Source organism: Tinamus guttatus, unplaced genomic scaffold (genome assembly GCF_059628265.1).
Source record: "Tinamus guttatus ecotype Peru unplaced genomic scaffold, ASM5962826v1 Tinamus_guttatus_pri_ptg000295l, whole genome shotgun sequence".
In the NCBI taxonomy this organism is placed as follows: Eukaryota; Metazoa; Chordata; class Aves; order Tinamiformes; family Tinamidae; genus Tinamus; species Tinamus guttatus.
The window spans coordinates 236,601-260,938 of NW_028288829.1; the positions used below are offsets into that span (position 1 = coordinate 236,601).

The 24,338-nt window shown below is 40.0% G+C and overlaps 1 protein-coding gene across 1 annotated transcript in view; it reads right to left on the reverse strand.

Annotated features, from left to right (window-relative positions):
- Window positions 1-24,338, reverse strand: part of DGKQ (diacylglycerol kinase theta) — a 72,271-nt gene that overhangs the window by 39,444 nt on the left and 8,489 nt on the right. The window contains exons 2-5 of the mRNA XM_088527906.1: window positions 16,678-16,757; window positions 6,484-6,583; window positions 1,723-1,808; window positions 1,194-1,319 (exon numbers count right to left, since the gene is read on the reverse strand). Of these exons, the coding sequence (XP_088384032.1) occupies window positions 1,194-1,319; window positions 1,723-1,808; window positions 6,484-6,583; window positions 16,678-16,757 (392 nt within the window). The remainder of the gene's footprint in view (window positions 1-1,193; window positions 1,320-1,722; window positions 1,809-6,483; window positions 6,584-16,677; window positions 16,758-24,338) is intronic.

Here is a 24,338-nt window from a genome sequence, read left to right on the forward strand (position 1 = left end):
AGAAAACATGAAGAAATCCCATGTATTACAAACCTGCTCTATTATAAACTAAGGACCTTTAAACAGCTCTCTAGAAAAGATTAATATGATGAGTCTCAAGCCCCAAATCTTACATTCTATATGTATATTTATGAGAAAGCTGGGGCAGGACAGAAGATAGAGAGGTGGATGAGTTAAGAGCTTGAAAATAGTATTATCTTCTTCCATAGGTGCACCACTTGCAAATTTATAGAGGTTTCAGGGTATTACTCCAAGGCCTAACTGACTAGTTTCCACTTCGTGCTCTATCTTCAGTCAGCATTGGCTATACACACTTTCATGCATGTGCCCATACAGCATGTTGCATGTGTTAGTCTATTCTCAAAATCAGCTTCCCCCACCCCAGAAATTATAAATCACATTAGAAAAGCAAAAAAGCACTAAGACTATTTTAAAATGACTCAAATCACACCCAAAATCCTGAATAACCTCCACTTTTTGTTGTAGATGGCTATAACATAAGGAGCCTCCTTGTATTTGAGCAGGGGGTCGGACTAGATGATCTCTAGAGGTCCCTTCCAACCTCAGTCATTCAGTGTGATTCTGTGTGTATTAAGAGGCAGATTAATAATTTTATTATCAGATATACTTTTAACTTGCCACCCATCTCCTGCTCCTTGGCACTGCAGTTATACTTCATGAGCAGGCAGTATTCACTGGATGGACCATTTTCTATCTACACAGCAGATTTATACATTAGTAATTTAAAAGATGTGGCTTTCTTGAGGATTATTAAAGGATACCATGACGTTGCACAGGAATCAAGACAAAAGTCACGCAAAAGGAAAAATGTAGAAACCAACAGTCTTTACTAATAAAACTCATGGTTTAAGAGTATGCTACACTGAAAGAGGATTAAGTTTGTTAAAATGCCATGCCTTTGACCTTACATAATGCATGTGACTTAAAAGTAATTCTGATTTCACACAGCACAAGCAATAACACCCTTGTAAGGGGAAAATCCTAAGTCCGACTGAATTTAAATTTGAAGTTAAACTGTGATGCCCCATTTAATGACTAAAAGTAAATAAAATTTTAAAAAAGTCAGTCTTTCCATCCAACACAAATATCACCAGCTCCAGAATTAGTCATAGCCTGAAAACCCTATTAATATTTAACACATTTTTCTCATAAACACGCCCAAGGATACATACCAGAATGCCGCACCATTCGCATCTCATGCCAGACAGCACCTCGGAGGAGCCACAGGTTTTTTTGCAAACTTCACAGCGAGCACTTGAAGAGAGATTTCCCTCCCTCCAATGATGGTGGTAAGTATCCTGGGAAAGCACAACACGTTTAAGCATCACACTGAACACAGGATGCTGGACCATCTTTGTCCCAGCTATCAAATGGGTAATTCGAACAGACTAGACTTTATCAATATTATTATGTTAAAATGCTGGGTTTTTTTCCTTTTTTTTTCCATTTTCCTAATTACAGTGTGGCACAGGCACTGCAGTAACCCTTCCATAAACATCATGAATAGATGTATTTATTGGAATTTAAGTTCATCTCACTGTTTGCAACATGCTTGCTGAAGCTACACATCCCCTTTACCTGCAAGTAAGCAATGAGAGCGCTTTGTAAGAAAAGAAGAGGCCGAGACCTCTTCCGTATCATAGCCCTTGTTTTCACACCGAAAAATGCAGTCTGCTCTGCCACATGGGTGTTGGTACTTACATGGTCCTGGTGTCCATCCTGGTGACACTGCCGGCAGTCACTACAAGCAAACAGGATACAATCGGTATGCACATGTAGCTCACAAACTAAAAAACACGAAAATAAGAAGAACTTCTTTGAGTTTGAATGCCTGCGTTTTGCAGCTTGTTCCTCTGCCCCTCATCCTTTCTTTGCTGCTCTCTGGCACCTTGTTTTCTTCCCTTCATGCTCTTTTCTGTTCAGCAGACAACAGAAGCAGCTTATCACTAGTGCCAGGGTGTTGTTCAACCTCCTGCGTGTTAAACTGATATACAGCTAGCAAATACAAGAAAAGACAAAGATTAATTACACTCACAAGTACTCACCATATCTCCTCCAGTACGGAAAGTTAAATTTGTAACCACCATCTGGCTTTCTACAGCTTGTCTCACCGTTTCACAGGAACGGCTGCCTCTCCTAACGTAATAATTTATTGCATTTCAAGCTCGCTTTGATTTAATCATATCTAAAAAAACATCCAGGGTTATGAGACCCTTATTAACAGAAAGCCTTTCATCCGCATCCAAATGTCATCAAGCCCTAAGTCCTCAGACATAATGGTCCTCAGGAAACCACCCTCATTACCAAATGCTGCTGTCCTGCACGGTGGCTTTCCAGGAGTCTGTCAAAGCAAAACAGGCTCTCCCGAGAGCCCAAATAATCCAGATCTTTAGCCTCAGAGCCACCTGGAAACAAAGAGGAACTGAGCATACTCAACAGACACACAGGGATTACTGCTCTGAGATGTTGCCCAACTGCACCAACAGCACGAGTACAACACTCACGTTTCCCACACAGCTGATAAAGTGAGTATTTTCCAATGCATCTCATTCGTTTCTGCTATTTGCAAGGTGATGCGACAAAAAAAAAAAAGGAAAAAAGAAAAAAAAAAAAGTCAAAACGTAAACTGTTTGGACAACTAGATTCACAGGGAGACTCCCAACAGCCAAAAAGGAAATATTACTCGGGAAACAAATCCCCTTTGCCATTAAATGGCATTCAGAGGATTTAGCTTTAAACACAGTTAGAATAAACTGGTACACTCAGATGACAGGAGCTTTGTTCAAGCTGTCTTTGCACACTGCAATTCATTGCTGGGAGAAAGAAAATGTTGTGTTTATTTCTTTTTCTTTAAAGAGTATTTTTCTAAATATTTCAGAAGGCAACATTAAGCAAGTTTATTGGACCTTTTAACTACAAGAAACTCTATCAGGCTTTATGAAAGTTTTTTTCTTTTTTTTTTTTTTTTTTTAAATGAAGTACTTCCATTTTTTAAAAAGATGACTTAAAGTTTCAAGTATAAGAGAAGGGAGAATCCAGAATAATTCTGAATTAGATGGGATAAAAAAGCAAAAATGCCATATTCCAAGTAACAGATCATTTAAAAAACAAACAAGATCATCATCAACAAAACCAGCAAATAAGAAATGCAATGCCTAGTTTCGTAACTATAGGCATTACAGATGTTTTCTAAGGATCTTGTAAATGGTTATGTATAAAAAAAGATAGCTCCAGCTGCCTTTTGAAGAGCTGTACATGCAAGCACTCTGTGAAGGAATCCGATTTTGCTTTCAGTAAATGAAATGAGTCGAGGTTGAAATTCTTTTTTTGTTTGTTTGGGTTCTGCTCAAACAAGTCATTGTTTCAAGCGTATCAGAAACATCTGAAGATGAAGAGCTAAATATTGGACAGAGGCCACTGCGAACGTTAGTCATCCTATCCGAAAGTATCTTGAAAAGAGCATTAAATTACCCAGAGCATAACAGCTCATTTTGAAGTCAATCTGCAAGCTCTAGGAAAGGCAGTCAGTGCTAATGCTGCCTTGCTTGAATGCTGCAGAAACCACGAGCTACCACACAAAAGCAAACCTATTTTAACAGATATTACCAACTCAACCACACATTTTTTACACAGCCCCACAATCACACAAGCCTTACTACTTCAGAGATCTCTAAATACCCTTGGATTTAACACAAATATTTCACAGTTCTGCAAAAGCCTAGCTCAAGGGCAAGTTAGATTCTTTGCCCTGTGCCCTTACTAAGAATTTCTATAAACCAAATTATGTCTTCAAGGAGTTAACAAAAGTGCTTTATCATTGATTCTGCTAATGCAAGCACAACACTTTCTTTTTCCCTCTGCTTTAAGATGTATCTGCTGCTTCTTACACAGCCCCCAACACAGTAACAAAGAAGTGTGCACGTGAAGGGCAGCAGTGGCACAGAAGGAGTTAAAAAAATACCCTTGAGATAGGGTCCACAACACTCCCAAGATAAGAAAGACACAGCTGATGGTGTGTAAAGCTCAAAAAAGTGTGTAAAGTGCAAAAAAAGAGTTTCATTTTTAGCAGCACTTCCCTGAGCTAGAGTTTTTTAATTCGCATCCAAATGAGGATATTCTGTTCATCAAGAAGTGCTGTGAATTCCTTCTTAGAGGCCAACAATCAAGATGGTTTATTTGAGATGGATCAACTTGGCAGAACAATCTTTTAAATGTTTTTAACTGCTGCTCTCTCTTTTTTTAAAAAAAATCATGCTTTAAGCAAAATTTTTACAAACAAGCAATTTGCTACTCCTGATTGATACTTAAAGCAAACTTTTACAAGAGATCCAACACTAACAAATGTTTGGGTTCCTCCCTTTTCTCCTTTTTTCTTTCCAGCCTTTCTTCTTGGAAAGAAAACCAAGAGGAACACCAGCTATTATCAATCAAACCAGCTTTAATTTTGTTGAAGCTGTTACCAGAGCATTCTGCAGCAAAAACAGCTATCCAAAGCACATGAGTAATTTTCAAGAGAGTTGGAGTTCAAACACCACAACAGTTTTTGCCTAAGCAGTGCAGGTACTTCATCACACTACAGCGTAATATTCATATGTGCTTAATTTCCAGAACAGAGGTTTAAGACCCACTCACAAAGTTTGTCTGAATTTTTTCACTTTCTTTACAAGTAAAAGCTTGAAAATCACACACACACACACACAAACTAAAGGGTGAAGAATATAAAATATTTATTTTGAATGGATCTAATATCAAATGTTTGCCAAAAAAAGTAATTTCATCTTAGTGCCCTCCTGCCCCGTTTTGTACCTCAGTTATGGCCGAGATGGAAATTTAAAAGTGTTTGTTGAAAAATTAGAAAAGAACATCTTAAGTGACAGCTGACTTGCACTATTAAGCACTGTCATCAGAAGTAAGCAAAAGGAAAATTTAGTGTCTAAATTTAAAAGCTTTCCATTTTTTAAACAGATGAGTTTTAAAACAAATTCTAACAATAGTTTTAGATAGTACAAGAAAATTCTTTTTATGTTCTAGGGACTCAACAACCGTTTTTAAACCATATTTGGCAAAAAAGTCAGAGAAAACATGTAGACTTACTACTATACAAAATCATACCACAAAAAACAAAACTTCTGTTTAATCCATACTAGGAACACAGCTTTCTAACCTTTGCTGAACCAGATAAAAATGTTCTAACATTTGAAATGTTAGAATGTTTAGAACATGAGACAACTGCTAACTATTTTTTTTTTTTCGAAATTTGTTATGCTTCTTTAACGCCGGATATCAGCTCTAAAACTTATAAACGCAGGTCATCTGAAAAGATCATCCCACCAGTTCATGCAATATATGCAATAATTATGTCTGAGTGACAGACTCTGATGAGACTGTATTTTACATTCTTTGTGCAACTCACAAGATAAAACCAGGAACAAAAACAATGGCCTCTATGGCTTCACATTGCCTTATCAAAGACAAATATTTCCTCTACACACATGTAAACAACCAAAACAAATAAGACAGTGTTTTTAGCACAATAGCAATTTTAGCATCTCAAATGCGTATGGATTTTTTTTTTTGTGCGTGTGGATATATATATGTGTATGCATGTATATATGTATTATATATATATATAAAAAATAGTTTTTTAAAATGGTTCACAGACAACAGTCTTCTAAAACATAAAACACTGAACTATCTTCAATCTCACTCTAATGCTATAAGAGCATTAGAAACTCAGGGAATTCATAGAACACAAGAAAGTACTAAAGAACTGCCCCAAATCAAAAGCAGGGATTTGTGCCATGTATTTCCCATCAGTATATTCTGAAATTCTATCGTTAGGGTGATTTGTTTGATTATTGTTATGAGAGCCTATGCCAGAACACCCAAAGCAATATTATTTTGACAGATAATATTTTCAAATACCTTTCCACCTAAGGCACTTTATCCCCTTGGCAAGGGATGAATTTCTGAGACTGCCAACACAGAGAAAAGTTATATTCTATCCTTTTGCAAGAAGGAGGAGGTTTCAGAAACATAGTACCAGATGATCCCCTATAGCCAAGGCTTCCAGTGGAAAACTGAAATAAATCACTCCACTAGAAGAAGTCGTCCTTATTTTGCAGTAACAGCATCTCTTCCTTCATACCTCCCAAGCCAAGCACAGGCTCACAGCACACTGCCAAAACCACAGCTCCCCTCAAAGGAAATTGGAGGAATCATTAAAGATAGTATCCGTTTTTAACACTAGTTCCCTTAATTTAAGGTACGCTCTTCCACAGTCAGTTAACACGCGATAAACAAACCAAGAAGTCCCACAAATGCAATAAAGACATAGATAACTTTTCCACTGGCATTCATTCCACCTCGTGTGTGCATGTTCTTATATATACATATATTTATACATAAGCAAAGTGCACATTGCTGGGAAACAGGCAGCTCTGTAAGTAGGTAGGACGTTACCTTCGCATCGAAAAGCAGGCGAATCTAGAGACTTTCTGCACACAGTGCAAAACTTTCTTTTATAATGTCCTGGAGGCCCAAAACAGTGTGCAACTGGAACCTGCCAACGAAAAAGACATGATATATCATGAGCCACCACCTTCATAATGGCAATTGCTATTCATATAGATGGCCTTATCCTGCAAGACAGCATACTGCACACAGTGTGGATGTAAGCAAGCTTGAGGAAAAGTATACACCCAAGTCATTCTGTAAAGGAAAAAAACAGAAAATAATAAAAAACAAATCACATTTTGCAGTACATATTTAAAATATTTTTAAAGCACTTAAAATATTTTAAATACATTTAAATATATATTTTTAATCAAAGTCTGTATATTTTAAGCCTAGCCAGTTTCTTGATAATTCATTGTGCCACAAATCTGAATCTAGTTCCTTTGGGTTCTGTCCAGTACAACTAATCCTCAACCACAGCTTCTCAATCCAGGGGTTCTTAGTCACAACAAGGTGCACAAAGCAGCAATAGCTGTGTAGGTACAACCGCAGGCAAACCACCCTGAGGACACACTCAAGACCAAACCCACTGCCCCCCACATGCCTTTTGCCTTTTTTTCATGGGTTTTCACAGCCCAGCCAAGTGTCTGACCCACAAAAGCAGGGGCCTAAGAGCAACATTTCAGAGCTGGTGCTGAAACCCAGCTCCAGGGCACATCGGTACCAGGAACTGCAGGTGACTGCACCGAGAAGGAAGGTGCACTGGAAGATCTCTTTGCTAAGAGCTATACCAAGAGCTTTAACTAATTGATGCACAACAAGACATATTCCCAAGCCACTTTAAAGGGTGGGGGAGTTCCCCGGGATTATTGATTATTAATAAGCAATGGTACCATTTTAAGGTAGAGGCAGAAAAGAACAACGGAACCAAAAGACCGAAAATGACAAACCAGAAACAAAGCTCAGTTTTATATTTGCTTTGGAGACTATTCTTCCTATAAAGAACATCCTTATAAAGGAGACTTTCACACTAGAATAAACATAATTGCATCTTTAAAATTCTAGAATGCAAATTACTTTCAGAAAGATGTACAGTGATTTATGTTAATAACTTTTTAATTTTTTAAACCTGAAAATGATGCATCCTCCTGACACCTTGACCTCAGCAGCTCACATATCCCTTCTGACAAAAATACCTGATTTATCTTCCAGTCCTTGCAGCACAAAAACTTGTGACATATTTCTAATGAAAGCTGTCAAATGGTTACTTAGGCACGAAATGAAATTAATAGTTTCCATTAAAATCTTGGAAATAGCGACTTCAGATATGCATCACAGACACTTGCTTTTCCTTCCAGATGCTCTAGTAGATAGTTTCCCAAAGTTACCAGGCAGGATTTGAATTTTTTTTTTTTTCCCTTATATATCAGGGTCTTCCTTTGAAATAACAGCAGCAGATCTGACACGAACTGGGCACACAGCATTTGATAACACAGAAAATCCTTTGCAGACATCAAGGTAAAGGTCTAATACATACCAGTGTTTCTGCCTCTGCATACCCAAGCACAATTCTGCTAAAAAAACCCCCATACTTGAAGCATGCACAGTGAAATTGGCATGAAAAAAGGTTGTGGTGGAAGAGACCCCTGCGAGTTTAATCAAGAGAAATCACTGTCCCCAGCCCTGCGCAGCATGTGGTTCCTCCAATCTACCCTAGAATTAATTTTGCAGAGGTAAAGGAAAAGGAAAAATAATTTAATAATAATAATAATAATGCAAAAAAAATCTGGACAACATGGGGGATCTTTAACCAAACTACCGTAGATTCTGATCAAAGCTGACAATATTTGTTAAATGCAGAGACCTTCTCCAGGTGGATGAATAACCTGCTTTCAACACCCATCATGAGCTCGCCATCCCCTCAACAACTGCTCCTTGTAATTCAGAGAAGTCCTTTCATGTCCTGCCTTGAATCTGGCCATTTTATCTTACACCTGGCATAGAAACGTAGGATTTGCCTTTTTGCTTTTTGTTCCAGTGCTTTGTAAGAAAGAAATTTTTTTACTGAAGAAAAAGGACACTCATAGATCAAAACAAAGTTTTCTGAAAAAAAAATAAAATAAAATAAAGAGAGGCTATTTTGGGGAAGGACTTTGCAATGAGCCAGACTCTTACGCAGGGTCTGGCCATATTTCTGCAGAAGAGTCCAAGGAAGGAGCCTGCACGCCTCAGCTCCGCGGTTGTTTGAATCATGGTGACATCCTCCGAAACCTCAAGCCACTGCTAGGAAGAACAGACAACTCGCTCATCTTCCAAGGCGAGGTGACACTGACTGCTGAAGCGATTCCCTCAGCTTCCTCTCCAAAACAAGGCACGAAAACTTTATTAAGAGCAGCCCTTTCACTTGGTTTGGACGCGACAAGTGTGACACAGCTGCAGGGCCAGCGGGAGGCAGGACGAGAGGAACAGGGCACGAGAGAAAGTGGAAGGGAGGAACCTCAGCGCACGCTGCGCGAGCCAACAAACCACACGCACTTTCTAACAGCAGCTGCCTCCCTTTTCCCTTCCTCCCTGAACAAGTTCCCATATATGTACACATAAAAACTATCTATGATGTATGTGTGTGTGTGTGTGTGTATATATACATGATATAAAACCTCTAGACTCTTAGACTGGGGCATAAAGCATTTTGGGCTCTGAAATGACACCACTTAAAGAATAATAGATAACCATCAGTATAAATACAGCTGACTACGGACACATCGGGTCGTCTGTAGGGAGCAAAATTAATAATTGATGCAAGTTTAAAAACTACCTTTCCCGTAGAACTACTTCAATTGCTTTATGTAAAACCACTAAAATCGATATCCACAGAAAAATGCAGAAAGTTTCTGTGGGTAATACTGTTAAATGACATCCGAGTGCCCTTATAGCATGGATCAAATATCCATCAATAAAGTATAATGGTAACGCTCCAGCACGTGCTCCAGAACGACCTTGCATTCATGCACAGGATATTCCTACTTCCCTGCTTTGCTGCCTGAATTCTGTTAAGGCAACCTAACCTTAACACATAACACATTCCTGTGTAAATTCCTATCAACCTGTAACAAAACCACATCCTATGGAAGACAAACTTTGTGCGTATAAGCCCTTCTGTGCTACCCACATAACTATAAGGCACCACGAAATTCTATCATACAGAAATGCAGTAACAAATGCATCCCAAGCAACAGGCTTTTCTTTAACCTTCAACCACTCACCACCACCACAGAGCTGTGCAAAGGCACAGTATTTCTGAGACAAAAAAGAAATAAATTGCCTTATTTCTGCAGTGCTTTTGTAAATTGTTGCTTATACTGCAATGCTGCAGGATAGCAAGCGTGGAGGCAGAACAGAATCGCTGTTTTAAGAGTTTGGAAGTATTTAAGCATTTGGGGCTATTTCCCCCCAAAACGTAATTGCTATGTACAGAACAGCCCAGCTCCCACCCAAGCTGCCTCATTTATGGAGAAAGTCAGGTTAAATCACGTTTTTAGCCTGAACCCTTATCAAGGACTGAAGCAGGAATGACAGAACTAAAGTCAGGCCAAAAAACAACACAACGGCTGCTGTTTCGGGGTATCTGAAATAAAAAGAGAAAAACCCTATAAACTTCTTGCAGACTTATGTCTAAATATTGCTTTTCCCCACACGTCTCCTCAGCCATCATAGAGATTTGCACCTTTGGGGGAATTTTGTAAAACCTTTCACAGAGCACTAGTTTCAGGGCCTACGGTAGCATTTAGCTGATGGGCTTCAGGTAGCGAAGGACACAGGAATAATCATGCAAACACCCTGCACAACACCCTGCAGAGGCTGAGCAGAGGGAATTTAACTTGAGGTCACTGGTTTCAGTTCAGCAAAACCGTGGCACTGTAAGGATCAGCACAACTTGCTGTCACCTGTCTTCACAAAACATCAACAAGGTAGCAGTCACGAAGACTGCCTTCAATTGAAGGCAAAAAAAACAATTTTAAAAAATGCTGATAAAAATGAAATTTAACAGGCCTTTCTGAAAAAATGAACGCCTATGTTTTCTGATGTTTCAAGTGCAAGCAAGTTTCATTATTTCAAGTTTCATTACTTGACATTCCTAATTTTGTTCTGATGACATAAACCTCTCGTCTCTAGATGTGCTCCGGGTGATGAAACGTGAACACGTCCCATGATTATTACACCCAGGTAATTAAGTCTAGACCACATGTGTAGGCCATACCCTGTCTGAGGGAAGATAAAAACTGGAAGCAATTCAACTTTCCAAAGTACAGACAACTTCCTCGGTTACTCACTCATTGCTCAGTAACTCTAAAATCTTGTTTGTTAGCTTGAAGCTTCCCTGCTTTTAACATTAAAAGCTCTTCAATAATGGAATATACTGGGTTTTGCATGGAATTTCTACTTTGTTTCTCTCTCCAAGCACTTGTTACATCAAGCTGGTGCTAAAAGGCAACCTTCACTGTGGAAAATTCATGTGCAAACTTTGACAGCAAGCAATAGTGTTATGTTAATGGTGCCATAGCATATCATAGCACAGGAAAGAAAGAAGGTAAATATTTAGAATGAGTAATCAACATTAGGGATAACGTAAAGGAATAATGCACACACCCATATGCAAGGACTTTTTTTTTTTTTTGTCCATGCCATAGATCTGAGACAGGGTATTAGGCCATATCTAGATACATGCAAACAAGCTCTCTATGATCCTCTGCAATGGAAACTACATAACAGTTTCACACCATTCCAAACCCAGAAATTCTATCAGGAAATCTGTGTAGGAGCCTTCTCCTGTAATTACAAGTTGCTTGTTCTAGCAGTTTGTTTTTGTTTTTGTTTTTTTTTTGTCCTCCAAACAGAAGCTGGCATGTAAGAGAAGGAAACACTCCTTCCTTTTATTATTCTAGAGGAAGTCGATGCTCATCTCCTATTACCAAGATAAAGCATTAAAAGAAACTCGCATGATAAAAGACTTTATGAAATTCCACACTATTTCTGAACTCGAGTCACAGGTGGAGCTAAAGGGCCAGGCTGGGAGTCTGCAGCCTGTGCCAACTTTAGAGCAAGACAGGGAGCTCCTGAGCTTAGGAAGTTGGATGTGCAGAGTCCTTCTCTTCTACTTCAGCGACTGGCTGCTTCTTTGGGCAGGAAACAGAGGAAAACTGGTAGTAGGGAAGAGCTTACAGGCAATCAGTTCCACACATTATGGGGCTTTTAAATTATGCCACAAGGTTTTTAAACTCTGTGCTGTTGCCTTGTTGAAACAACGCAGCTCACAAATCTGCGAGTCAAGCGTTGAAGAGCTAGAGAGAAACCATCCTTCCTTGGTGAAGGTGGTTGGGGCCATCAAGCAAACTTCAGAGTTCAGATCAGTCCAAAATCCAGGCATTTCTACAACATCCTGAAGAAACAAAGACAAAAGAAATCAACACACATACACAGACACACTACACTCCCACAGAAGCGTCCTCTATCACAGTCAAGTAAAAGAGAAGAGGAGAGAAAGAACTTTTGCGAAAACATGTGTATGCTAAAAAAGAGGAAAAATATTATGCATATATTTCATGCCATCCAGTTCATATTACAGATATAATTTCTGTCCCCCCACCACCACAAGAACGTTAGTATCTAAAACATGGTCAGGACAAGAAGTCCGTTGATGCACGCCAAATACCAAACAGAAAATCTCTAAGACATGGGAGATAACGAAGGCACGTCAAACTGCTTATGTAAAATATTTGCATTCTGGCCTGTTTTCTATGAGAGCCTTCCAAAGGAAGCACATAGAATCATTAAAGTAATTCACCAAGTTCTGCCCAAATCATTTGTTCCCCATGTTGGAATAAAACCTACAGCACCTGCAAGTCACTGCCACAGAACCACATAGTGGTTGGCTACCTCTTCCTCATGCAGCCCAGGACACCACTGGTGGTCTTGGCCACGACAGCCCATTGCTGCCTCATGGTCAACTTGGCGACCACCAGGACGCCCAGGTCCTTCTCCACAGAGCTGCTCTCCAGCAGGTCACTCCAGCCTGTCCTGGTGCCCAGGGTTGCTCCTTCCCAGGGGCAGGATTTGGCACTTCCCTTGGCTGAGATGTCAGCCTGTTTCTCCAGCCTGCCGTGGTCCCTCCGAGTGGCAACACAACCATCCGGTGCATCAGCCCCTGCTGCCGGGTTTGCACCACATGCAAACATGCTGAGAGGGCATCTGGTCCCATCATCTTGGTTGTTAAAGATTATGTTAAACACCACTGGAGCCAAATTTGATCCCTGGGGTTTACTGCCAGTGCTTGCCAAGCAATGATTTTCCAAAATTGGATGCTGAATTTTTTCTTCTCATCTCCAAAACAATCATTCAAGTCAATCACATCAGCTTGGAACTCCCATCTTGCAGGGCCCTTCTCCATGTGTTAAAATGTCCACAGACCATTCGAAAAAAAAAAAAAAATTCTTAAAAGCTGGTTCTGTGAAGCAACTGCACCCCCCAAAATCAGACATTTCAAAGAGTTGAATGAGACTGTGGCAACGAGGAAAGTGAAGCAAAGACCAAACTTTTCCACTTCATCCCCCACTGTGTTAGGCTTCCTAGTGTCTCTTGGGTGAAAAAGAGAGGGAAATAAAGCAAAGGAAAGAAAAAAAAAAGAGGGTCTGTTTCCTCTGTCTGTCCACGGTTAAGTACGAAGCAACCAATACCAAATAGAGAACTGGAAGTGTTGTGAGGAAAAGTCACCCTAACCTCTGTATCTGTCTTTGCTCTTTTCCATTTCCAGCTTCCCATCAGTTTGAGGATCACAGTAATCAACCCCAATGACCATCGAAGCACAGTCGGATCCAGCACCAGGAGGGAGAGACTCAGGCCAGCAAAGAGGACCAGCACCTCCCTCGAGTTAAGGCTTCTGCAGAAAGTAAAATCTTTTTCTGTATCACAGCCTGGGAAGGCAACGGCCACCTCAGTTCTAAACTTCAAAGCCTTTATTTTTAGCATAGCAACCTTGAAGAGAAAGTGAGGCCTAAACAAGCAATTGTCTATTCCAGACGTCCTGCCCGCAAGAACAAAAGCACATAAGGAAGTGTTGTGAACAGTCTATCAACAGCTCATGAAGTGGAAATTGTTAAAAACAATTGCACCAACACACAAACACAACAAGACCTAAGAGAAAAGGGGAAAAAATAGCATTAAAGATGTATAACTTCACTGAAAAAAACACTGCTAAAATATTCTCATGCCTGTTTGGATTTGAAAGTAAAGTTGTATAGGAAAAGCACATGCATATGGCACATGTAGGGAGCAGAAAATCCTGCAAGACAGTCATGCCCGCCCAGCAAAGATGAAGTAACCCAAACACTTTCACAATCATCACCATCAGTCAAGCAGGCTTTGCTTTCATTGTCATGTAAATCCTGTTATTCACATATACCTAAGAGTAGCCAAATACTTGGGGAAAAATGGAAAAGGTTTCAATTTGGCATAGCTATGGAGACCTGAGGGGTGAAACAAATCATTATCTCCTGCAAGTGACAGGAGCAAGACCTTGCTTGTAAGGCTCACCCATGAAATCTGGTTTCTGAAACTTCATGAAACAGATCCAATCTAAAATACTAAATGCAGGTGAGTGATCAGTGACCATACAAAATCAGCCCTTAAGGCTGAACTCATGAGAAATGGACGTGAGAATGATGCAGCCACGCCATGCTCGCAACTCCATGAGCTTCTACTTGACCCAGGAAATGAAACCTCACTCCCAGGAATGAAAGTTTCCATGAAATATCTTCTGAAAAATTATTCCCTGACAGCTGGACTCAATTTCAAATGACATACTCTCATGAGCTTTAGGAACTGCTATCTTCTCTAGAAGAAATCCAAGGGATTAAAAAAAAAAGGAAGAAAAGTATTTGCTGTTATACCCCAAGTACAAATATGTTAGGAAAAAAATATCAGAAAAAAGTCCCAACAGGATCCTTCCTAGATCAGATCTTTTCATACGGAGACATTTCCAAATACTCGGAAAACAGGGATAATACAGGGGGGAAAAAAAAAGAAAAGACAAGAAAAGTTTCCACACACTCTATAAACTATCATCCTTCGTTTTCGCTCTGTTATGTTTTTTAAACAAGTGCCAAGTTTTATATTTACTTGACAGCGCTTTCGCACAAAACAACGTCTCCCATATGGCAGACTTCACTTGCACAGGACACCGGGATTAACGCAGCTTGGACGATTGCGTCAAGGAAGAAAACACTGTCCAAAAGAAATGGCACCGTCTAATGTTTTGAAACGTAATCATTACGGTTCAGCATGGAAAAAGCAGAAGATCCTTCGCAGCTAAATACAGCAACACTAAATCGTGGACAGCTTTAAGGGCAGAGAACAGCAGGGAGATAAGACAAATTCCCCTGCACAGCAGGAATATTTACATTTTATGCTTAAAGAATAAATAATTAGATAAAGTGTTTGTGTTGGGGTGAGTGGAGAATAAGGGCTGTCAAAGGAATGAACTAGGCTAACACCCTTGACTGAAGAAAGCCAAAGCATTAACATGTGGTGAAAATGCTGCATCTAAAGCAAGGGAAAAGCAAGAGAGTGTATTTTGAACAGTAAATAAAAAATATAAATTCACGCAAAGAAATAAGCAGTCACAAATGTCCAATACTCTGACTCTTCTCTCTGAATCAAAGCAAATGTTTCTGAGCTGGATTGGTACCATGCCTCTAAATGGCCTTTTTAAAAACACCTGTGTCGCCTGACTCATCCTTCCATGCTACAATCAACTGCCAGTGTTTGGAACCAGTAACAGGTGCTAATTCTCAATAACAGCATTTCTCACCATCTGCATGCTCATTTATTTGGGGTTTTGGCCATACAGCAGTATCTTTTAATCCGCTGGCAACACTCCACTATCAGATACCCTTCTGCCGATATAAATTAATACATCTGAAGATTTGTGTGGGGGTGTATGTTGCAGGGGAAGGGGGAAATGTGTAATAAACCTGTCTGTCCACTTCCCAATATTCTATCATGCTTTCTTACCCAAAAATCAAGTAATTGATTCCTAAACTCCCCAGCAGCAACTTGGCTACTTCTCAATTTATTTTATTAGGTAAATTTTGTTTTCAAGCCTTCCCCTCCATTCCCTCACATGTTTCCTAATCATAGAAGGACCTGGAAACCCATTTAGGTTAAAGAAGGGAACACAACCCCCGTTCTGAAGTTTCCAAATCTACAAAATGAACATCTCATAAACAGACTATTAGTCAGAGATGTCAGTACAGCTCATGACTTATTCATTCTGATTTTACAGCAATATCTCATTTGACTTTTGCCCAGCTCCATAAGATATTTGTATTGCTCTAACGATTATTTAGAAAACTTCTACCCCCGCCATGCTCTCCTTCCTTCTTAACTTAGCTTCTTTAATATTGCAGTTATATCACACTATTTTTTAACAAAGTTGATTCATCTTTCACACCCTCTTAGAATAAGCTCTTAAGCTTGAAGTCAAGCAGGGGAAAGAGTCATGGGGCCCATGAAAAACAAATACTTCACCAGTAATTTAAATAAACAAGTTTGCAAACATTTCCATCAATTGGAGCCCTGCCTTCCGATTCTCTGCTTTCAAAATTCAAGGTTTTTCACGCATGGGTTTTATTCTCTTGGGCATAGTAACCGCGATTCAAAGTGTGTGCATAAGCAAATCCTTAAGGTAGAGCAATCCACAGTAGCCCAACTGCTCCTTATGTACATAGAAAACCTTTAACTGCAGTTGCTGTTAAAAAAAAAAATCAATGGAGTACAAAGAGCTTCTTTAATATGGTGCACTACAGGGTTTTCTGAGTGCACTTCGTATCAATCCGTCACCACATTCCATTATAGCAAGTCATCGAGGTAATGACACACATGTTAAAAAAAAAAGAGTAATATTTAAAGAATGCAAATAATCATTTTTCAGACAGTGCGTCTACAGTCGCCCATTTGTAGGCAAGTTTGAAAGGAAATGTGAGGATTAAAACTTCTCTGTGTAGTAAAAAAAAAAAAAATGATGAGCAACATATTGACTTAAACAGTAATACATTAACAAGCCACTATGTTAATACATCGTGGTTGTTAGTGACAAATCTGTGCCGTTATTTCAAGGAAGAGACGTGGCAGCTTGTGCTTACTCACCCTGACAAGGCTCGCAGCAATACATGAGCACGGTATCTTCACATTCTTGAGGCACTTTTCATGAGACATGAAGTTGCAAACTGTGGAACAAAAGAGAAATGTCAGCAAGGGACGCTCCTTTTGAGGACCGAAGAGTCACACATAGCCAAAAGCAGTTAGGAACACAACTTTTAGTCACATTAGCTCTCCCTCGGTTTTGAATATCCATGTGACTTTCATGCGGCTTACAGTGCGAGAACTGCATCCATTCTAATTAATAAAATATTAGCAATAGAAAAGTTAGAAAGTTTCTGAGTTACCTGCAGCCAGTCATTTCTCTCCGGACGCACGAAATGAGATCTTAATATCCAGAAGAGATTTTAAAGTAACTATCTACAGTCAGAAATAGGTCTGTGGTACAGCCGAAGTAGGCTCACACACTTGAAAATGAGTTTTCCTCCAAATTGCATGTGACAGGAATCAGGAAGAAAAGGAGAGCAAACTGCAGGACACTGGTTACAATTAGTCAGTGAGACTACAAAAAGTCTCAGGGTGCTTAATTATTTTTGGGAGGGCAGAACAATAAGTAAGAATCCCATCTTACTTATTTCCTATCTTTACAAAAGACCTTAAAGCAAGATGGTCTTTGACAGTAACTTCTCACAAGAGTACTATTTTCCAGTTTCTTACTGTGAGTTTACACGGCGTTACACTGAGCAGGGAAAACAGGACATACTTTATTGCAGTTCTACTGCCTAGCACCAATTAGGGAATAACTAGGCGTTTGTCAGGCCTCAGAAGAACTAAACATGAATTTTCAGGCATCTCCATGTCTCATGTGAAAGCACAGACCACTCCAAGTGCGTGTGGCAGAAAATTCATTTTTGTTTAGCAGCTGCAACCGTACACAGGAAGGATTCACACATCTCGGATTTTCAGGTGCACGCTGTAACGTTTCCGAAGTTTCACGAGCAACTGGAAAAAACGACAACTTCGAGTTTCCCATCTGCAATCCATGAGCTCTACTTACGCTGCTGCTACTGATGGTATGTGCTAGTGTCACCCAGAGCAGAAAATATCCCCCTCTTTCCCATTTCATTTTCCTGTCCCTTCACACCACTTCTCTCATCCCAAAACGAGGGTTTAAATTCAGCTTTGTTTCCATTTTGGTGGCATAGCGTGGATGCTGAGAGATGCAACCCAACCACTCTCAGCTCCCTGCAATGGTTTGGTTCAGGCTTTCGTTCATCTTCATGATGGATTTAGGCACGTGCTCCCCAACGCTGAGAAAAAATTAGCTGCGCCGTATGTGTTAAGTGGCCTCTTTGCTATTTTATAAAGAGAATCCAAGCCCTTCTGAGCTTGCCTTGGCCAAAGGGAGTGACTTCCACATGGAGGCAAACCTTCATAAGTCAAGAAAATAAGTCTAAAAAGCAACAAACTGCAGACACAGACAGACCTCCACCAAGAGCATCATTATGGAGTCAGCTGGTCAAGGAGAACAACCTCAGTAGCTACCAAAACCTGGTCAAATGGCAATATGCCCCTTCACTGTCCTGCCTCAGATAAGAGGTAATAACAGAGCAATGCCAAGAGGTAATAACAGAGCAACGCACCATAAATAGTTCCCAGAAACTTTATGATCTCCAAGACATTCCTCTGCAGAGAGGAAGCCGCAGCACGCAGGAGACAGCCCAGGAGACCAGTATCTCCAAACAAGTTACCAGCTTTAAGTGTACACACTACAACTCCACGCACAAGTGAACCAAGCCCTAAAAGAGCATCGCAGAGGAGAACACTCTTAGTCATCCTCAAGAACAACCCTCCTCCCGAGGGTCTGGCTCTTGGGAGACATTCCCCTTGTATCCAGACAAGTCTGGCCACCGCACAGCACTACTCAGGTTTCTGCTCACGATGACAACGGCAGACAAGGATCTTCATGAATAAAGATGGCATCTCACGGCCCACCTGGGGAAACACGGCAGGCACTAGAGAGAAATGCGAGAAAAAACATAATAGAGAGAAATTTGAAGGCGCAATTTTGGACCAGCAGCAAAATGTAAAGTTGAATAAGGGGCTGAAATACTTGACTGAGCACATAAAGACAAATACAACTCTCAGAATTCAATGAGTTTCCTAAAATTTCAAAGGAAGGATTGAAGCATTTGTGTAGACTCAAATAGAAGAATATCAGGAGACCAACACAGAAGGATAGCATTGGCCACACACAGATTCTAGCTTTTTTTAAATGAAAAATTTCTATTTCTTTCAGGACATACAGCGCTCCACTTCTCAACATGTGCTTCAAATTCAGCAGTGAGGATTTGCTGTCTTTTTATCCTCTCTCCCAAAATTTCTCACGAGTTCAGCTAACTCTCATAAGTCACCATTTTGTTTTTGTTTGCCATATTCCCCAAGAAAACAAATAAATGGCAGCAAGCAAAAAGCCCTGAAATATGAGCAGTATTTGCAGAGAGAAAAAAAGAAAAAACACAGAAAACCAACAAACAAACAAACACACCCAATCAGACACACAACACACAAACAAAAAAACCCTTAAGTCTATGTTAGCACCCCCAGATCAGCAACACATGTGAGCCTGGAAATTCTAAAAACCAGGAGGGGGGTGGTATTTTTAAGGGATTATCTTTGATTGGGAAAAACAGACCAGAAGATGCCGTGCAAAGTTTCAGAAGATGGAATGCAAAATTTCGAGGGAAGAAAAAAAAAAAAAGACACACACAACAGCCTTTAGAAGAAAAGGAAGCGGACAGACTGTTCTTTCTATTTATAGCAAGAGGGTTTCATCGTACATTTAATCTCCATCGCACGCTACAGTGAGACACATCTATGGATTGCTTAAGTCAAAGCAAGGCAGCTTCAAACACCACTTTCAGGTATCGCATACAAAATGGACAGTTTGACATCATGCTGGTCAGGCTGGAGTGTTTAGTTTACCCTTTAGCTAAGCATTTTAAGAACTATTCAAATTATCAAATAGCATGAGCAAACAGTTGGGATTTATTCAAAGAAAACAACATCCTCAAGCTTCAAACAGAGCATCAAATGCAAGGTACCTACAGTTATGTTTAGGCTGCATTACGTTAATTTTCTTATTCTTGTTTCTAAAAGCAAACCACTAGCTCAGCCACAACACTCAGTAATATAACAATTTTCCCAGCAATCAGTGTACACTAACTTTTTCCAGAAATTAAAATTTTAAGGCCAGCATATTATAGAACATTCTCAGATATTTAATGAGTATATAAATAAAACTAAAAAGAATTCTCTGAGGCATCTTGTTGAATTTGAGTACTTGGAAGATATCCCTGTCCTGCAGGGCAGGATTGCTTGTCATATCTAGGAATGCTACACAAACCATCTACAACTCAATGGCAAAGAACCCCGACATTTATGTAGGTTACATGAAAGAATTACTTAAGAATTACAGCTTTATAGCACAAGGAGGCACAGGGAAAGGAGAAACCTTTTAAAGATCAGATGCTGGATGTCGTAAGGACCCAAGCGTCAGCAGCTCTGAAGCTTGGCCATTGCATACACGTGCACCCATGTACACCCTGTGAATTTATGCAGTGGCACAGGGATGCTTTTTGGCCCACTTTCTTTCCCATTCTTCTCCTAAAAAATTCTAACACTCAATTGACCGCTTCTAATATTTAAGCACTGAGCATGTGTTCCTTTAGACCTACTGTAACTTAGATTTCTAGTCCAACTGATACAAGCTGTTTGAAAGCCCATCAACTTATGAGATTATTTTCCCCACTCACTCACATCAACTTTTTCAACCTTGAGCAATGAAACAGCAAATTAAAATAAAATCAATCTAAATAGAGATTCTGCATCTCAGACAACCAAGGAAACTTCAGCAGCTGATGGTCAATTTTGCATCTTGAATAGCTTAGAAACACTGGAAATTGTCATTATTCCCCTTTTTTTGGGGGGGGAAACAAGGTAGAAGGGGGAACAGTTTAAGACTGCTTAAGAGTTAGTTGAGTAGCATAAGCCCTACTAAAAAACTACGTGTACTCAGAATACACATAGAACCTGCCTTCAGTTATTTCCTTTCATCTGCTACCCAAACTCAGGCCTGTAGCCAGTGTGGTATTACTGTACCATTTCACATACACTGGATGTAAACTTTTTATTAGGGAGAGATCCTTTATCTATACAGCATCCTTGCCCACATCCTTCTTCCAGTAAGATACTCAAGAAAAGAAGATAAGAAAAGGGCTGTGGTTGTGACTAAGAACTTACTTGAAATCAGACTGCTTGGGTGACTGGGGAAGGTTGCTGACATTTCCTTGAATGTGCGGAAATTGTATTAAAATATAAACCTTCTACTTGACTAAATTTTCAGTAGCTTTTATTTATCAACACATGTTGAATAAACAGCTAGTACAAGCGTTATAGATTATACCTATCCAAACATAGGTTCCTTTTAAAGGTGTGTATTTAAAAGCAAAACAATTAGGTTACAGAAACAGAAGGCGAAGCCCTGATACATAAAGCAAAACTTCACCACTTCCTTCCTGAACTGGAATGTGCCTTTATACTTGCACCTATTTTAGTCTTAAAGACTAAGGCACTCATTTCAAAAACTCATTTAGAAATAGCTTCCTGGCTTAGAAGCAGGTGCAAGAATATTACCTGTTGCTGTTTCCTCAGGGAATTGCTGGGATTATCCAGGCTCTTTCCTCACTGTGCAGAGCTGAGGGTCAAGGCCCCTTCCTCGTACACTGGGCGCTGCAGACCGGCTGCCTCGGTGAGACGGAGGAGCCTCCAATTTCAGCAGCAAGCTCCGGGCAGCGCAAAGGATGCGCAGTTCAGCTTGCATTTTAAGAGCAAGAGGTACTGCAGAAAGAGTAATCACTAACGCCATTTACTCTGAAGGAGGTTGTTTTTACAGCAGGGTGAGTTTTTCCATTCCTTCAGTAACTTCATTAATTTTCATTTTTAGTAACTCTAGTGGACAGCATTAATGTTAAGAGGCTTTCAGGGAAAAAAATGTTTTAACTACAGAAGACTTAAGGTCAGACTTTCACATGCTGTAAATCAGCCTGACTCCTTCAGAGTTACTTAAGAGCAATTTACACAAGCTGGGATTCTTTTACTTCAAGCCAACATACCAGACCATAAATCTGGGCACACGATACACATCTCATCCTTATCAAGATGGAAGAATAAACTTAAGTACATACCCAAATGCATTTCCAAGCTTTCTGTCAAGCTTACTGGTGAGAAGAGAAACTCTATCAGTGCTCCTAGCAACATAAATATTTCTTGGACAGACACAATTAATACAAACCTCTGCTCTTCACATCACCAACTTAAATAAGGCAATCTTCAGTCCAGAATGCAAGAAAGCATTTAAATTTGCTTGTGCTCTACCAACCTGTTATTGCAAACTATTGTAACCTATTTGGTAAGTTACCAGGGTTTGGTAACCTCTCCTCAGAGAAAGAAGCATTAGAAGTCCTTCAGAATCATGAAATTCTCTCCTACTCTAGACATCAACCACTAGAATGTGACAAATTCTGTAATTAACAGGAAAAATAAAAAAACACTGGATATATCAAAATAAATCTTTAACAGAATTGAGAGATTTCATGTGATTTACACTGAGAAAATTCTGGAATCCAAAGAAAGAGGGAAACCTTGATGACTCAAACCTCCTACTTCTCATATTTACACACCAAAACTTGACCTAAGCAGCAAGATATGAGGGTGGCAACAACGCTGCTCCCGTGGACTCCAAACGGACTTTTTACAGTTCAGGCAGCGTTTTATTTCTGTGCCACGTACGTGCGCTGTCAAAACCATTTCTGTAGAAATATTTACTACTTCGGGCATGAAGCAGTTTGTTCCAGAGTTCACTGCAATGCAGATACATAGGCAGCAGCCGGATTTTCACGTAGCACTGGGCAGGAAGCAATTTCAAGAGCTCAGTTTATCGCATGTTCCTGACACGTGTCAGCCAGAGCTGCCTCCAAAGTGCAGCCAGGACGCACAACCCTCAGCCCCTCAAGTCAAACTACTCCAAACCCTTCTCAGGCCTTACAGGTATGAGCAGGGTGCTTGGTGCTTCATGCCTGAATTGAACCTCTCTTTCTAGAGCTTATGGCCATGATTTCTTGACTGCACATTATAGCCATTAGGAATAGTGTTGTTCTTTTTTTCCCTTTCTCTTCACAGCTATTTTTGCAGCTAGGTAACAGCAAGGCAATGTGGTGGTTATCTCAACAGTTCAATTATTGGCATTTATTGACAGCAGAACAGAAAAGACAGCAGAAAGCACAGAAAGCAGCAAAGCATATCTGGTGGTCCTTCAGGTGCTTAGAAATATGGTACTCCTACCTCTCTCCTCACATACCAACAAGAAAAAAGGAAAAAAATGAGGTATCTCGAAAGAAAAAAAAAAAGCTTAGCTTGTTTAAATCACTTAAATCACTTTAGTAACACACACAGTGACAATGGTATTGAGCAGTGAGAGCACAGCTACTGCAACACACTTAATACAGTCCGAAGAAGGAAGGTCAACTTGCTCTAGATGGACTAAGCAAAGCAAACAAGAAACAGGGCATGACACTGAGTAAACCAAAGTTTCCACGCTGTTATGGAAGACAATGACAACAGTTTCTACTTCCCAATGGAGTAAAAGTTATATTAGCATCAACGCAACTTAGGCCAAGTCAGTCTAATTCACTCAAAGCAAATTTTTACTTTAGTCAAATGTAGGTAGATTATTTCCTTCCTTCATTTTCACTGGGTATTTGTGGGACTAACTTTTGCCTTTGTCACACAGCTCCGAGGTTCTCCTTCATCACAACAGCTTGCCCCACACTGACCTTTTCTGGTTGAGGACCGTGGCCACGGGCCGTTCCGAACACCGTGACTGCTCATTCAGGGGAACGCCGTGTGTAGCTGTAAATCTTGCCTTCCCGGTTTAACAGAAACACGTGAAAACCTGCGCAGAATACTGGTGTACTCTCACAAAGCCCAGCTGAGGGTAAAGGAGGAAGCCTGTTGTGCAACCATTCCTAAGCAGGGAAGCTCATCCCTGAGGTTACAAAGGAAACAAGCAGTCTTGAAGGTCAATTTATCTTCACCTCCTTCCAAAACCCAGAAGAAATCAGACATGTATATTAAAAAATAAATAAAAGGAGAGATACCCAAATGTTTTTTGTAACGCTTCAGCTATGTAATTTTGAGAGAGAAGATGTGCATTTATGCTCATTTGCATGTCATACAGGCTGTTATATGACATGTATACAGCTTATGTGAAAACAGGACAAGCTACTGAAGAGCAAATAAGCAAGAAGAGCCCAAGTATCTATCTGAACAACCAGCTATAAAAGTTCTGATTTGGTTGCAGTAGGCTTGCTTGAATTACAAAGCCCCTGGGCTATTCTAAGTCTAATTCTCTCTCACACATTACTAATTTTCCAGATATTCCAAAGTATAAAAACAACTTATGTTTTTGCTCAGTCTTCCCTGGCAGGTAATAACCCCAGTACTTAAAAAACATTTAATATATTTTCACCCCTCGGAACAGCATCCTCAGCATCCTGCCCCCAGCACAACCCACACCAGGTTTCATAAATCCTGTTAAGCTGCTCGAGTTAGAACATGCACAGCTGAAAGAAAACCACATACACATCATG